The sequence below is a fragment of the Oncorhynchus masou genome, chromosome 24, assembly GCF_036934945.1.
Source record: "Oncorhynchus masou masou isolate Uvic2021 chromosome 24, UVic_Omas_1.1, whole genome shotgun sequence".
In the NCBI taxonomy this organism is placed as follows: domain Eukaryota; kingdom Metazoa; phylum Chordata; class Actinopteri; order Salmoniformes; family Salmonidae; genus Oncorhynchus; species Oncorhynchus masou.
In genome coordinates this window covers 31,419,883-31,437,221 of record NC_088235.1, presented here as the reverse complement: position 1 = coordinate 31,437,221, position 17,339 = coordinate 31,419,883, and the positions used below count along the sequence as shown (strand labels likewise).

At 42.7% G+C, this 17,339-nt stretch overlaps 1 protein-coding gene across 1 annotated transcript; it reads right to left on the bottom strand.

Moving 5' to 3' along the window:
* Positions 1-225: 225 nt before the first annotated feature.
* LOC135512045 (sorting nexin-5-like) lies at positions 226-15,185 on the bottom strand. Its single transcript, XM_064933645.1, has 13 exons — positions 15,025-15,185; positions 12,037-12,141; positions 11,620-11,730; positions 8,320-8,441; positions 8,013-8,136; positions 7,349-7,444; positions 6,836-6,941; positions 5,988-6,063; positions 5,427-5,466; positions 4,889-4,975; positions 4,568-4,727; positions 4,392-4,477; positions 226-4,008 (listed from the first exon to the last, which is right to left on the bottom strand). Exons 1-13 carry the CDS (start codon positions 15,058-15,060, stop codon positions 3,958-3,960), a joined length of 1,200 nt encoding a protein of 399 aa, XP_064789717.1. The 5' UTR covers positions 15,061-15,185; the 3' UTR covers positions 226-3,957.
* Between the last annotated feature and the right edge of the window lie 2,154 nt (positions 15,186-17,339).

Below are 17,339 nucleotides of genomic sequence, written 5' to 3'. Positions count from 1 at the left end.
TGCTGGTGTGAAGATGAGTTGAATTTCACAGTTGACCTTCACTTCAGTAGTAATATGCTACCTTCAAATTTGCATACATTTTTTTTTTTTTGCATAGAGCTTATTGGTTGATTCTGATATTTAAGTCAGAAATTTCAGAATTCTGAGTTGTCTTGAACGAGTCCATAGTACCAGAGTGATTACATCACACGCAGTTGTATTACCTTAAGATAGTAACACAGCATGTATTTTGGGAAAGTAGGATTTTATTTAATGTCATTATTGCATTTTTTTTAATGTAGACGCTCCGTAAGAAAAAGAACTAGGTAAAGAAGTATTTCACACAGTTGTAATCCATTAGAAATACATTCAATTAGCAAAAAACATTTCATATTTCTTTATAAACAGCTCTCTCTGGGCTTGGAAATGATTGCTAAGTATCTATCACCTTCATAGTGCATTATATCTCATTCTTTTCTTAAGCAATTCAAAGAATTCAATCATTTGTTTCAATATGAACCCTTTCCATTTCACAGGTTAATGAGTGTAGGCATAGCCTGGTCCCTGATCTGTTAGTGCTCTTGCCAACACCATTGCTGTCATAGTAAAGCCAGACCAGGCATGACAAATCCATAAGGAGTATGCAAGAGGGCAGAAACAGACTGGTACCCAGGCTAGTTTAGCACTAGCAAAGGTTCTGTCAGTAACAAAAAGCAATAGGAGAAATATAGGCGACGCCAAACTTAATTGCTTAAAAACAAATACTGCATCAGCAGTAAGAAGCAAGGGGATTGGTGGATTGGATAGGTTAGTGTCGCTCTGTAAGCAGGTGGAGTAGGCCACTGGTAAACAACAGGAAATCAAGGAAGTGCACAGTCATGTAGTCTACTCTCTGCATCAAAATTATCCTGGTAGTGTACACTCATCCTCATCACACAATTAAAAACATTGAATTGGTATAAGCATGTCAGACTCTTTCAAATTCATGAAGGGAAGTGAACAAGTGCACACTTAGGGCAGAACATTCTAGAATTGAAAGAAACAGCTTCAAGCAGATGCTGAAGGACATGAGTCAGTCAAACTCCTCTGAATAAGTGCTAGGACCAGAGTTACTCTCCAATAGCCAATATAAGTCTAGTGCTTGATGCTTGCTTAATGTTAACTATATAATGCATGAAGCTTCCCAACTGACCAGGCTACATATGCAATGTAATGATTGGGCTGACTTGACAGAGCGCAATCCTATGGTAACTTTCAAATGTATGTCAAGCAAAATCCATTAATTAAGTTTAACAAACCATACAACTACTTTAAACATTTTAGAGAAATAAATATATTACTGGATAAACTGGGCAGATGCAAAGTTCGGTAACAGAATTATAGTAAAATGTTTAATCCTGTTACCAAACATATCTACACAGTTCTTCCTGTAAAATATGCTTTTGTAAACTTTTCAGTGGAAATGTCAATGTTTAACTTAACTTTGTTTGGTATACATTTTAAAGTGAAACATCTGAGTATAATGCCGTTACCATGGAAATTCTCGAGAGCAACTGGCTGAAGGGTGAGTGGACTAGGACCTGCTGCTGGCGTCACCCACACAGCAGGAAGTGTGTCACATAAGTCATAGGTATACAGTAGTCAGCTACTACGGGTGGACTTCACTGACTGACTCAAATTAGTCCACTGAACATTCACTCAATGAGTACAGAAACCAGTGCTCCCTGGCAGTCACTAGACATAGCAGAATAAAGAGAGGGGGAGGGGGGGTAAAAATAAAATAGTCACGTATCACATGTTTGGCACGTATCACATGTTCAACTTTGACAAAGGGACAACTACCAGTCCTGACACTCAAAAGGGCTGTGGTGAAAATAATCTATTGGTCCATATGTGTAAGTAAACTTGTCAAAAGCAATGTGAATCTTAAGAATTTAGCTCCAGTTACTGGGAGTAATGTAGACGAATGTGAGAAGAACCATGTTTCCATTCCTGAGGAACAGCCAAAGCATTTGTGTGGTACCACACAATATAGATACACTACCACACACACACTAGTGTCTACTCAGCGTTCCTAACCATGAAAAAGAGCACTTCACTGGTGGTTTGAGAGAGTTTGGCCCAGACTAATCTCAGTATATAAGTCTCAATTCTCCACTCTTCTCCCACTTCCTGTCATGGATTTAACAGTGGTGGAAACTCATCAGCCAATGCTTATATCAACCCAATGTATTTAAATCCAGGACGAGAGTGTGCAAGTGCACACTTTGGTAGAAAGGTGGACAACTGGGACACAGTCATAAGGACCTTTATTTAGGCACTAAGTTAATCTCTCTCCCTTTTCCATCCACTTTATATGTTCTTTATGAACAGTTGCTCCATCTGGGTCGTATTCCCTAGGCACAAAACCGAAGGAAAATCTGAACTTGTCCAATAAGAAATTGTTTTCATTTTCTATTGCAAAATGTTTTGCTACACAGTGGCCTAATGAATAGGACCTTTTAAACTGTTCCATTACAAACCAGAGAAGCAGTAGCTGAGCTCAGTTGTCAGTTATTCACTATGTGATTCCTCACAGTATTTCTGGTTTAAGGTGGAGTTGCAATAAGAAACAATTATAGATAGCTATACACGCACCATAAAAACCTCAAGTTATTCCGAAACAACTCTGCCTAGTTAAACTCTACAGATTCACATTCAAGCTACAGATCCACATTTAGTAGGTCCAAATTCCACCTAAATTAAACACTTGTGTTCTGTTGCAAAACAGTTTGCTACAGTTCCCTAATGAACACGACCCAGATGCGTTTACGTATATAAAAGTGCGGGACCTAACGGGGTTAGTTACGAGTGTGCCGTGAAAAGCAAGCAAAACATCACAATGAGGCTATTATTCCACAATCAACATCGTTAAAAGGAAAATACAATACAAGGAGAGAGTAATCCATCCAGAATAGAAAAAAATGTATCACAATCTATGGGTGCATTGGTAAATTCACTCTCGAGTGCCAAAGGGCCCTCAAGAGTGCGCTCGGAGCGTTCGTAAATTCAGAGCGTTGTCAGATTGCTAACTGGCTAAAGTAAGTTAGCTTGCTAGTTACTTCCAGACATAAATGATAGAAAACCTCACTCTGCTAGGGCAAGTAAAGTGGTCAGAGGTGGTTAGGCTGTTTTCACATTATAGAGCGTTGGTGACTAACTGTGCAGCAATTGAATTATGTTTTTTTGCCAATGTTTTCAGACAACGGCCATATTCAACAGGTGTTGAGCGTTCCTTCATCAGTTATTCTGCATTCTGGCACACTTAGACGAGAGCGCTCTGAAATCGGAGTAGATAGCCAGAGTGAATTTACAAAGGCGCCCAGATGAAGAGGATTATCAAAAGACAATGCAAGCGGCTACATTGTCCCTGTTCCGCATTGCTGGCATCACAAAAGGTGAGTGTTCCATGGGACATGAGGCGGAGTAGAAAGAGGTGGGTTGCCAGGTGGGCAGGGACTATGTAAACCTTGAGACAGACTAAAAAACAGAGAGAATGCAAATAGACGGCTGCATGTTCCTGTGCAGGTTTCTGAAATGGCATCATTTGGGGGTGGAGGTACCCAGGATCGTGTTTAATAGGCACAGAATGCTCCGAAATCGAGGCAAACGGTGAGGGACTATCTAATCCTGTGCAATAAGAAAGGCTCCTTTTCTTTTGCAAATGTATGTTTTTCTGCCATGCGCCCTAATGAACACGACCCAAGGTCCCCTGGGGGTAGAGTGTGGTGGGAAGGGGTATCCAGGTTCCCTTCTCAAAGGCTGGGTCAGTAGCCTGGTTCCAGATCCGGTTGTGCTTTTGCCTACGCCATTGTCATGCAGAACCGTGCCAGTTCCATACGGAGTTGGCAAGACAGCAAAAAACAGACTGGCACCCAGGCTAGCCGGTCAGTGGGTGGTGGTCTGGCGGTCTGGGAGGATTGGTAGGAGACAGGAGGTTCAGTTGCTCTTGAGAAGCTCAATGCAGCCCTGCAGCAGAGCCATGTTGTTCTGTGGTTACAGAGAGAACAGGGATATCAGTATCATATCCATTCAACAACAGACATTTCACAAGGATCAGGGCACAATGTACCACATAACATGAACTACATTTTGCTCATAGCTGCTACATATATAATATCCACTGAAAGTTCCTGAACAGTCCAGTCCATCACTGAGAAAAGTGCCAACAAAGTAGTGTTGTGTCTGCGGGTGGTCTAGTGGGGAACACCTCCTGTAGCACATAACAGTTTAGTGATATTGTGGGATTGTATCCCACGACTTCTAATTGTGTCTTTCGATCTCTCCCCTCCCCCTATATTTCATTACTGCATATTCCCGAAAAAAAATCTCAAACACAGGAAGGAAAAAGAACTCTGTGCACCCTGACTGACCTTGGCGTGTTTGATCTCGAGTTCAGCCATCTCTATTAGGTTCTTACGGAAAGCCACCACTCTCCTGCCCTTAAAACTGGTCAGCTCTGGGAGGAGAAGACCATACTGTCAGTTTACTCACTGTACTGTATTACAGAAGAACATGTTAACCCAAACCCACACAGTCTTAAACAAACCTCTTTTTCCAGACTCAGAGAGCTTGTCAAACTTCTGCAGACACTGTTGTTGGTGCTCCTCAGCCTGGGTGATGTCTTTACTCTTCAGCCGGGCCTTGTCCAGGGCCTTGTTACTGTTCTCATAGTCAGCCAGGGCCCGGGCCCGCCTGTACAACAGGTCCTGACACACATGTAGAGGTTAACACACAAACAGCATTTCTCAGAGAATTAATGTAATATGCATGCCTACCGTGTTTCCACGTGATTTTAAGAAAATAATTAATGATTCAATAAGAAGTTGCTGAGGTTTTTTGAGAGAGAAACAGACTAGACATGGCTCACCTTGGCTGCCTGGATGTCCAGCATGTAGTAACGGAGCAGCTCCGTGAGCTTCAGCTCCTCGTCTGACGCCACTCTGCCCTCCACTTTCTACAGGCAGGACCAAATAGATACAACATCAACGCTACCGCCATGCTCAAAGAACATAAGATAAACATTTAAAAATGTGTGTGTGTGTAATATATACACACACACACAACTGACACGTGCACATTTCCAACGAGCACAGACCTTGCTGATTGTAAGTACAATTTTCCTCTAAAGCAGATATGACAGAAATGTTGTCTCCCCTAGCTATCTTAAGATGACCTGCATGTCGTGCTGGATAAGAGTGTCTGCTAAATGACTAACTTGTAAAAAAAAGGTAGACATTTGCACAGCTCACAAAAGCAAAATGCACACACGTGTTTAAATGTATTGCTGACCTCACAAAATTTGAATTTGCATGGAGACGGACAATAGCGGATTATATAAAAACATACAATTAATAGAAAAACAGTCCAGGTTGAGAAGTGCAGAAGACCAGCACTGTGGTTCTTACCCTTAGTTTCTCAAACAGGTCTGCAAACTTCTCAAGGTGCCTGAAGAGAATAGACAGACCTTGAGCAAAGTCACAATTTGTTGTCGCTGATATTGGGTGAGATGTAAACCATTCATTTAGCAACCCATAAACTCTTGTAGCTAGACTACATAAACAAACATGGTACCCTAGATCGATCTTTATACTATGGGCTCCGATAGCTAACAAGCAGCAATAGTTCCAGTGCTTGGGTTCTCAATCACTGATTATTTGGACAAGTCATGATTTTGCAGGTGTTCGCATTTTTCTGAATTTCAGAAGGGGGGGGGGCGGCATTTTGCCCATATAATAATTGCCCGTAATTTGCAGAGAGAGGTTGGGGCTCCATGTTCTGGTTCCACTCCTCATTCTAGCATCTCTTCTCTTAACACGTATGATCCCAGAAATTAATCAAGCTTCTGACCAATTATGCAGGACTTTCGTTCTGGGTTATCCCGAGATTAAGCCACCCGTAGTTGGCTTGAGGAAATAACGGCACCATTCGTATACCTCGAACTATAGTGTATTCATATTGTTACTCACTTTTTAAGTGCGGTGTTGTCATCGACAGAGAGACTGTTCAAAGTGGCAGAGATGTGGATGTAATCATCAGCAACATCTGAGACAAAATACAACATGTTAAAATCTAAATTCTTGGCCCACTTTAAATCTGAACTCGGCCCCTGAGTGACTTCAAGAGGTTAGGGGTCACCATAATACAAAACCTGGTATCCTAGGTGGTCTCCTTGAGGCCAAGGGTCAACGGCTGTGAATTCCATGCAATCAATAAAACTCAGTATGGGTAACATACTGTAAGAAGTTGCACCACAATGATACCACACATCCTGCTGTTCATCTATAAACATTTAAATGCCTTGAAAACCGATCTGGCCTTAATGGCTACATGTACTCTTAAATCTCCACTCGGCACAGCCAGAAGAGGCCTGGCCACCCCTCGGAGCCTGGTTCCTCTCTACCCGGCACAGCCAGAAGAGGCCTGGCCACCCCTCGGTTCCTCTATGTTTCCTAGACACTGTGCTTCTGCATCAGTATTGCTTGCTCTTTGGAGTTTTAGGTTAGGCAGTTTTTGACTTGGGCAGGAGCTGAGTACCAGCGCCTCAAATATTCTGTTCCTCTCAGAATATTAGCAAAAGTATTGTGGAGCTTCTGCAACTAACTATAAAAACAATACCAGCACCTATTTATTCCCAAGTCCAGCATTGCGGCTAGGTATCTCCAAAGCAATATGTGACAACTGCTGATGTTATTTAAAAGGGCTTTAAATTACATGTGATTGATTGAGCCAGATATAAGGGGGAGAAAAAAAGAAGAAAAAAGTCAATAACTCAAAAAGCTCCAATTCAAGTTGGTTGTTGATTTCATAGTCATACTTTTGTGAGAGCGGGTCATCTTCTCTGCCCTGGCAGTGGAGTCTTTGATCTTGGATGAATAATCAAGCAGGAAGGTCTTCTCCTGCTCAAAGAAATCATCTACTTCCTGCAAGAAAAAAAATATTTTAAGACATCAACCTTCCTCCTAAGACACACAAAAAAAAAAACAAAGCCAGATCTTCATTCTGGATACGAAGGTCCCTGCTCAGCTTGTAAACCGTTACGATTTGTAGCTGCATTTGTTTCTCTTTGTTGAAGTCTGCTACTGTAATGCATTGACTTTCTGCCTCTGGTTTGTAATGCATTGCTGATTTCACAAAATGACATTTCATGGAAATGGACAATAAAATATTGGGCTGGTTTGACAATGCAGGCAAACTGCTGACTGATCCTGAAATCACCTTGCATAAATTATTGTTTGTAGGTCAGTCAGTCAGAATTTAACCACAATGCCTCAGATGTGATGCTCAAACTTGGCTAGTATTGTATGATATGCGAGGAGGCCACACCTACCTTTATCCCAGAGATGATGACCTCGTCAGCACTCTTGACCATGTTCTTAAAGAAACTCCCAAACGTCTCCTTGGCGTTCTTCCTTCGTACACTCAGCTACGTGAACCCATCACAGGGAGGGAAATTATTTAGTTAACCATTGAGACCACAGAACAAGTTTGCAATGTAAAATTGATTACGTAAGCTACAATAGCTGTGGCGCTGTCTTGTGGAAGCCTTGAGTTCCACATAGGAATGAAGTGAGTAAGAACTACAATAAGTGTTAGGGTTTTTCCTAATAATTTTATAAAATGCCTGTATAACATTTCCCAAAAGGACAAACAAAACCATCTCAGCAGACCATAGCTGACTCGAAGCTCCACTGACCGAGTGGTTTGGAAATAGAGCTGAACTCAGCAGCAGGATGTGTCCTAGGTCTGCTTGCTTATCTCCCTCCATCCCCCTTCCTCCCCCCCATCCATCCCCCTTCCTCTATCCCCCTCCCTCGTGTTCACTAGGCACAAAACGGAAGAAAATGACTGGATGTACTAACTGAACTGCATTGGGAAATGTTTTTCAACGGTGTGCTTGAGTGAACATGACTCAGCAGTTAACTAGGAAGTCAGTACTGCTGGAAAATACGCAGTCTGTCTTCTTCATTTCCTTTTCCAAGTGTCAAACTCACATCCTGGTCATACTCCAGGAATATCTGGAAGTTTCTGTCCTTGCTCAGGATCGGGTGAGAAGATAGTCGCTGCAGGAATACCTCGTGGACTTGTACAGTCTTCTTAAATACAGCCAGGTACTCACTGGGAGAGAGAGCCAGAAGATGGCAAATTAACAACTGAGAGTGCACATACAGATACACAATCTTGAGATCACCAGAATCATTCCCACAGGAATCATAATACAACATTTAAAAATACACAGAACTGCGCCGATTACGCTTGGCCACAGTGACAAGGGGTAAAGGAGGAAAGGTCAGAACTCACGCCTCTAACTCCTGCTTCATCTTGGTGTATTCCTCCTTGGTCATGGTGGCTTCTCCCTCTCCCAGTTTATGCATCTTCTCCCTTGGGCTCTCGAAGTCTGGCTTCGGGGGGGCTGGAGGGATCTAGACAGACGGGGAGGAAAAGAGCAGAGGGGGAGTAATGGAGGAAAGGGAGAGAGGTAGAGAGGAAAGAGGGAAAGGAGCAAGGGCAGAGGAGAGGCAGAAAGGAAGGTGTAGTTGAGGAGAGGGAGATGCGGAGGTAGGGGAGAGGAGAGGCAGAAAGGAAGGTGTAGTTGAGGAGAGGGAGATGCGGAGGTAGGGGAGAGGAGAGCAGTTGGAGCTTCTAGTAAGATTTCCTACACAGGCATTTCCCTGCAATAAAACTCAGCTGATAGACGATGGTATTTAAAATAAAATTTGAGCAGATAGAGTCCCTTCCACCTTCATCAAATAACACTCACATGTCCTGACAGTGAACTTGCGAAATTACATTCAGTGGCAGCATTGGCTGTGAGTGTGAACTATACTGTAATTAAGTGGTGTGTCAAATCAAATTCTATTTGTCACATACACATGGTTAGCAGACGTTAATGCGAGTGTAGCGAAATTCTTGTGCTTCCAGTTCCGACAATGCAGTAATAACCAACGAGTAATCTAACCTAACTCCACAACTACTACCTTATACACACACAAGTGTAAAGGGATAAAGAACATGTACATAGGAATATATGAATGAGTGATGGTACAGAATGGCATAGGCAAGATGCAGTAGATGGTATCGAGTACAGTATATACATATGAGATGAGTAATGTAAAGATTATATTAAGTGGCATTGTTTAAAGTGGCTACTGATACATTTTTTACATGTATGGCAGCAGCCACTCAATGTTAGTGGTGGCTGTTTAACAGTCTGATGGCCTTGATAGAGAAGCTGTTTTTCAGTCTCTCGGTCCCTGCTTCGATGCACCTGTACTGACCTCGCCTTTTGGATGATAGCGGGGTGAACAGGCAGTGCCTCGGGTGGTTGTTGTCCTTGATGATCTTTATGGCCTTCCTGTGACATCGGGTGGTGTAGGTGTCCTGGAGGGCAGGTAGATTGCCCCCGGTGATGCGTTGCGCAGACCTCACTACCATCTGGAGAGCCTTACGGTTGTGGGCGGAGCAGTTGCCGTACCAGGCGGTGATATAGCCCGACAGGATGCTCTCGATTGTGCATCTGTAGAAGTTTGTGAGTGTTTTTGGTGACAAGCCGAATTTCTTCAGCTTCCTGAGGTTGAAGAGGCGCTGCTGCGACTTCTTCACAACGCTGTCTGTGTGGATGGACCAATTCAGTTTGTCCGTGATGTGAACGCCAAGGAACTTAACTTTCCACCTTCTCCACTACTGTCCTGTCGATGTGGATAGGGAGGTGCTCCCTCTGCTGTTTCCTGAAGTCCACAATCATCTCCTTTATTTTGTTGAGTGCGAGGTTATTTTCCTGACACCACCGAGGGCCCTCACCTCCTCCCTGTAGGCAGTCTCATCGTTTTTGGTAATCAAGCTTATCACTGTAGTGTCGTCCGCAAACTTGATGATTGAGTTGGAGGCGTGCGTGGCCGCGCAGTCGTGGGTGAACAGGGAGTACAGGAGAGGGCTCAGAACGCACCCTTGTGGGGCCCCAGTGTTGAGGATCAGCGGGGTGGAGATGTTGTTGCCTACCCTCACCACCTGGGGGCGGCCCGTCAGGAAGTCCAGTACCCAGTTGCATAGGTCGGGGTTGAGACCCATGGTCTCGAGCTTGATGACGAGTTTGGAGGGTACTATAGTGTTAAATGCTGAGCTGTAGTCGATGAACAGCATTCTCACTTAGGTATTCCTCTTGTCCAGATGGGTTAGGGCAGTGTGCAGTGTGGTTGCGTTGTCTGTGGACCTATTGGGGCAGTAAGCAAATTGGAGTGGTTCTAGGGTGTCAGGTAGGGTGGAGGTGATATGGTCCTTGACTAGTCTCTCAAAGCACTTCATGGTGACGGAAGTGAGTGCTACGGGGCGGTAGTCGTTTAGCTCAGTTACCTTAGCTTTCTTGGGAACAGGAACAGTGGTGGCCCTCTTAAAGCATGTGGGAACAGCAGACTGGGATAAGGATTGATTGAATATGTCCATAAACACACCAGCCAGCTGGTCTGCGCATGCTCCGAGGACACCGTCTGGGCCTGCAGCCTTGCAAGGGTTAACACGTTTTACTCACGTCGGCTGCAGTGAAGGAGAGTCCGCAGGTTTTGGTAGCGGGCCGTGTCAGTGGCACTGTATTGTCCTCAAAGCGAGCAAAGAAGTTGTTTAGTCTGTCTAGGAGCAAGACATCCTGGTCCACGACGGGGCTGGTTATCTTTTTGTAATCCGTGATTGACTGTAGACCCTGCCACATACCTCGTGTCTGAGCCGTTGAATTGCGACTCGACACTGACGCTTAGCTTGCTTGATTGCCTTGGAGGGAATAGCTATACTGTTTGTATTTTGTCAGGTTTCCGGTCACCTTGCCCTGGTTAAAAGCAGTGGTTTGCGCTTTCAGTTTTGCGCGAATGCTGCCATCAATCCCTGGTTTGGGAATGTTTTAATTGTTGCTGTGGGTATAACGGCGCCGATGCACTTTCAAATAAACTCGCTCACTGAATCAGCGTCGTCGTCAATGTTGTTGGACGCAATGCGGGACATATCCCAATCCACATGATCGAAGCAGTCTTGAAGCGTGAAATCAGATTGGTCGGACCAGTGTTGAACAGACCTGAGCGCGGGAGGTTCTTGTTTTAGTCTCTGTAGGCTGGAAGCAACAAAATGGAGTCGTGGTCAGCTTTTCGGGAAGGAGGGCGGGGGAGGGCCTTATATGCGTCACGGAAGTAAGAATATCAATGATCCAGGGTTTTACCAGTGTGTGTGTGTATGTATGTTCCGTAGACTACTCCATAGAGCGATAAACTGAAAATGATCAATACAGACCACTTATCACAGGCATTTTGCTGATATCGTTCATTACGATAAGTAGCCGATACTAGAGAAGTTTAAAATTAAATATGTTTGCTAATCTCGGTCACTTAATGGGACAACTGATGGCTACAACCATCAATCTAGTATTAGTAGTTAAGGATAAAGATAAACATCTGTGATGTACATTAAAATGTTAAACTACTCATTATCACATCAATCCAGGCAATTTATTGCGATATGGTCTTTTATTCCATATCACCCAGCTCTACTACTCAAATCACTGAGCCCAACCTAGTCCCAAACCAGTGTGTGTGTATGTGGTGGACTTAATAGGTCACTCACAATGAGCCCAGCGTAGTCCTCAGTCTCAACCAGCACGTCATGGAGCCATATGAAGTCCTCATGTTGCCTAGGCACAGAGAAGTCTGGCTTCTGGAAGGAGCTCAGGGTGGTCTGGCAGAAAAGACAATTCAAGCTCCATTTAAAGTGCATTAACACAAGGTTGTAATATACTTTAGAAGTAAGACATCTAAGAGAGAGTTACTGTTATTTATTTTTCACTGACACTGATCCAGAGTGACTTACAGTGCAGCATTCAACTAAGGTAGGTAAGACAACCACATTCGACATAGAAACAACATAAGCTGTAGTTCTAGCCTGCTGGACACGAAGAGCATTATATATTATTTGAATAACTGACAGGAAAGTGAGGGAACTAGCAGTGACCCTTAGCTTAAGAACTGAAACTGCTGTTTTTACCTTGGTGTGGACAGTGAACTTGACTTTGTCACGTTCACAAAGTGCATCAGGAATGTCGATGAGTAGAGAAGCGTCGTTGTTAAGGTCCACAGACACAGAGCGTGCCTAAGACAAGGGGGAACAGGTTAAAGGACAAGGTTATTTCAGCTTTTATTCTTTTCAGCACATTCCCAGTGGGTCAGAAGTTTACATACACTCAATTAGTATTTTATAGCATTGCCTTTAAATTGTTTAACTTGGGTCAAACGTTTCAGGTAGCCTTCCCCAAGCTCCCACAATAAGTTGCGTGAATTTTGGACCATTCCTCCTGACAGAGCTGGTGTAACTGAGCCAGGTTTGTAGGCCTCCTTGCTCGCACACGCTTTCAGTTCTGCCCACACATTTTATATAGGCTTGAGGTAAGGGCTTTGTGATGGCCACTCCAATACCTTGACTTTGTTGTCCTTAAGCCATTTTCTCACAACTGTGGAAGTATGCTTGGGGTCATAGTCCATTTGGAAGACCCATTTGCATCCAAGCTTTAACTTCCTGACTGATGTCTTGAGATGTTGCTTCAATATATCCACCCTCATGATGCCATCTGTTTTGTGAAGTGCACTAGTCGCTCCTGCAGCAAAGCACCCCCACAGCATGATGCTGCCACCCCCGTGCTTCACGGTTGGGATGGTGTTCTTCAGCTTGCAAGCATCCCCCTTTTTCCTCCAAACATAACGATGATCATTATGGGCAAACAGTTATATTTTTGTTTCATCAGACACTAGGACATTCTCCAAAAAGTACGATCTTTGTCCCCATGTGCAGTTGCAAACAGTAGTCTGGCTTTTTTTATGGCGGTTTTGGAGCCGTGGCTTCTTCCTTGCTGAGTGGCTTTTCAGGCTATGTCGATATAGCACTCATTTTACTGGGGATATAGATACTTTCGTACCTGTTTCCTCCAGCACCTTCACAATGTCCTTTGTTGTTGTTCTGGGATTGATTTGCACTTTCCGCACCAAAGTACGTTCATCTCTAGGAGACAGAACGTGTCTCCTTGAGCGGTATGACGGCTGTGTGGTTTCATGGTGTTTATACTTGCATACTATTGTTTGTAAAGATGAATGTGGTACCTTCAGGCATTTGGAAATTGCTCCCAAGGATGAACCAGACTTGTGGATGTCTACAATTTCTGAGTTCTTAGCTGATTTCTTTTGATTTTCCCATGACGTCAAGCAAAGAGGCACAGAGTTTGACGGCAGGCCTTGAAATACATCCACAGGTATACCTTCAATTGACTCAAATAATGTAATTAGCCTATCAGAAGCTTCTAACGCATTGACATCATTTTCTGGAATTTTCCAAACTGTTTAAAGGCACATTTAACTTACTGTATGTAAAATTCTGACCCACTGGAATTGCGATAAATTATTTCAGACAAATTCACTGTGTCTGTAAACAACTGTTGGAAAAATTACTTGTGTCATGCACAAAGTGGATGTCTTAACAGACTGGTCAAAACTATATTTTATCAAGACATTTGTGGAGTGGCTGAAAAACGAGGTTCAACCTAAGTGCATGTAAACTTCCGACTTCAACTAATACTAAATAAATATACACACACATACATACACATATATATATATACATACATATACACACACAAAAAAACATATATATAAAAAAAACACACACATATTATAAAATAAATAAATAAATAATATATATATATATTATATATATATATATATATATAAATATATATATATATATATATATATATATATATATTTATATATATATATATATATATATATACACACATACATACACACACACACATCTTTGGGATTGAATTACACACACAGTACTTGAAGCAATAACTCCAGCTTTCCCAAAAGGGTCAGTCAGTGTTCGCAAGAGTCTGCTAGCTAGTGCACATTTCTCCTAGCATGGTCCTGAATTTGTTTGTGCCATCCTACCACTCCCTATGGTCATTATTGTCAAGGCTACGTTTCTCCCATCTTATCAGCTGTTTCTGTTTGAGTAGGAGAAGCCTTGATCGTACGGGTGGCCCCAGTGGGAACTGACCCACTATCCTGGCGTTGCAAGCACCATTCTAACAATTTAACCAGTACTTCCTGTGTGAATGACCCACTAAGCCTCAGTGTTTCACCATACTACTACCCGAACTCTGCTATTCAGCTTGACAGAGTCAACCGAAATAAAGCAGAGTAAGTCTCCTCTGGAAAGTCTCAGAGGAAAAAAAAAAATACAGAAAATTCCATACCAGTCCATATGTAAGCCATCTGAGTTATTCTGTCATTGGCCAGGACAAAACTAGCCTCTTACTGCCACGTTGCAAGTCCCCAAAGGCAATGGTTAGATCAGTGGTCGGTGATCCATATTCTAAAATCAATAGCCCTCTAGCCAGATAATTCAAAATAGTAATGGGGTAAACAGGAAAAGAAATTAAACCTGCGAGAATTGACGTTATTGGGGAAGTGCAGTGACTACAAGCCCAACTCATGTCAGAGGAACACTTTAAAGGCTACGACATCAAGTACGTATGGAAAACTAAAGTAGCCTGGGGTAGTGACAATACAATAATGGATAAGACATCTTGTGACAACATTCATCTGTGAAGTAGTTAGCTAGCTAGGCCAATGCCAAAGATGGTGGTAGAATGCTTTCTATACCACCTCCAATTCTCGTTGACGTTATAAGTTACACTGTTGCTTTCAAAAGACTGCAGCTGTTGAGTCCTCTAGATAGCTATTTAGCTAGCCGGGCAACCTTATTTTCAGGTTATTAGCTAGCCAGCGAAATTTATCATAGATAGCTGACTGTATGAATAGCGTTTCCTAAATACTGCAGTTGTGTTTAAAGCAAGTGAGCATCTCATGAACTTCCTCGCTAGCTAAAATATAGGCTACAGTTAGCTTGCTATTTAACATTAAGCGAAGAGCTAGGTAGTTGGCTAACAAAGACGATAATATATCGCTCATAACGTACCTTTTCTTTTTCGCTATCATCAAAAGTAGATGTCATGATTATAAAACTACAACAACGCTGCAGATCGTCGTGCTGTGCTACAAGTCTAGCTATATTCGCTATCTACACAACCCCCGTTTCGCTCTTCCTGTCTCATGACAGATAAATCCCGCCCAATAACTGAACGTCAATCAAAATAGTTCGTTGCTTTTTTTGTCCAACCCAAGTCGCATTTCGAACATACGTTACCGATACAACAATTAAACATACTCAATTATTACATATTGTAATGATGTACTGTATATGGCCACAGCGTATGTGGACTTTTCGAAGTTCACTTTGGTTCCATGTCAGGAAAACACGGAACAGTTTCAAAGACCCACCTTCAAGGGATTACTAGACTAGTTTTGTCTATCATGTCCCATCAATAATTTACTTGAGAGAAAAAAACTACATGCCTTCCTTCCTCGGTCAAAATGTTGTGTAACAAAACAAAAATCGCGCGATGTTTGGGAGGTAACGACTTTCCACCACATGTATTTATTGTTTTCCATATATTCAGTAATCATTTCATGTAACCAAAGCATAGCCTAAGGTACTCCCTGTTCACCCATGACTGCATGGCCAAGCACGACTCCAACACCATCATTAAATTTCCCGATTACACAACAGTGGTAGGCCTGATCACTAACAACAACTAGACAGCCTATAGGGAGGAGATCAGAGACCTGGTAGTGTGGTGCCAGGATAACAACCTCTCCCTCAACCTGATCAAGACAAAGGAGATGATTGTGGACTACAGAACCAAGCATACCCCCATTTTCATTGACGGGGCTGTAGTGGAGCAGGTTGGGAGCTTCAAGTTCCTTGGTGTCCACATCATCAACAAACTATCATGGTCCAAACACACCAAGACAGTCGTGAAGAGGGCACAACAATGTATATTCCCCCACAGGAGACTGAAAAGATTTGGCATGGGTCATCAGATCCTCAAAAAGTTATAAAGCTGCAACATCGAGAGCACTGCCTGATACGGCAACTGCTCGGCTTCCGACCGCAAGCCACTACAGAGGGTAGTGCTTACGGACCAGTACATCACTGGGGCCAAGCTTCCTGCCATCCAGGACCTCTATATCAGGCGGTGTCAGAGCATGGCCCAAAAAAAATTCTAAGGACTCCAGCCACCCCAGTCATAGACTGTTCTCTCTGCTACTAAGTCTAGGTCAAAAATGCATCTTAACTGCTTCTAACCCCTTTAAGACTCTTGAACAGTTAATCTACCCGGACTATTTGCGTTGTTCCCACCTCACCCCCCATTTTACACTGCTGCTACATTCTGTTTATTATCTATGCATAGTTACATTACCTCTACCTACATGTATATATTACCTCGTCTAACCGCTGCCCCCGCACATTGACTCTGTACCGGAACCCCCTGTATATAGCCTCGCTACTGTTATTTTATTGTTGCTCCTTAATTATTTGTTATATTTCTATTTATTTATTTATCTAAAACTGCATTGTTGGTTAAGGGTTTGTAAGTTGTCACGCCCTGGCCTTAGTTATCTTTGTTTTCTTTATTATTTTGGTTAGGCCAGGGTGTGATATGGGTGATTTATGTGTTTTACTTGTCTAGGGTTTTTTTGTAGATTTATGGGGTTGTGTTCAGTTTAGGTGTCTAGGTAAGTCTATGGTTGCCTAGATTGGTTCTCAATCAGAGGCAGGTGTTAATTGTTGTCTCTGATTGGGAACCATATTTAGGCAGCCATATTCTTTGAGTATTTTGTGGGTTCTTGTTTTCACGGTTCTTGTTTTCACGGTTCTTGTTTTGTAGTTGTGCTCATGTTTGAGTTTTCCTATTAAAACCATGGACACTTACCACACAGTGTATTGGTCCGATCCCTGTTTCACCTCTTCAGAGGAAGAAAACCGTGACATAAGTAAGCATTTCACTGTAAGATCTACACCTGTTGTATTCGGTGCATATGACAAATAACATTTTATTGTATTGAGTCACTCTAAATACAAAGCCGCAAAAGAAAGAACAGATATCAAATGTATTTATAAAACCCTTAGATCAGCTGATATCTAAAAGTGCTGTAGAGAAACCCAGCCTAAAACCTCAAACAGCAAGCAATGCAGGTGCACAGTGGCTAGGAAAAACTCCCTAAAAAGGCGGAACCAGCCTCCAGCTGTTTGCTTAAAAATTCTAGGGACAATTAGGAGGCCTGCGTCTTGTGACCGTAGCGTACATGTACAGTAGGGAGAACAAGTATTTGTTAATGCAAATTAATTACTTAAAAATCATACAATGTGATTTTCTGGATTTTTGTTTT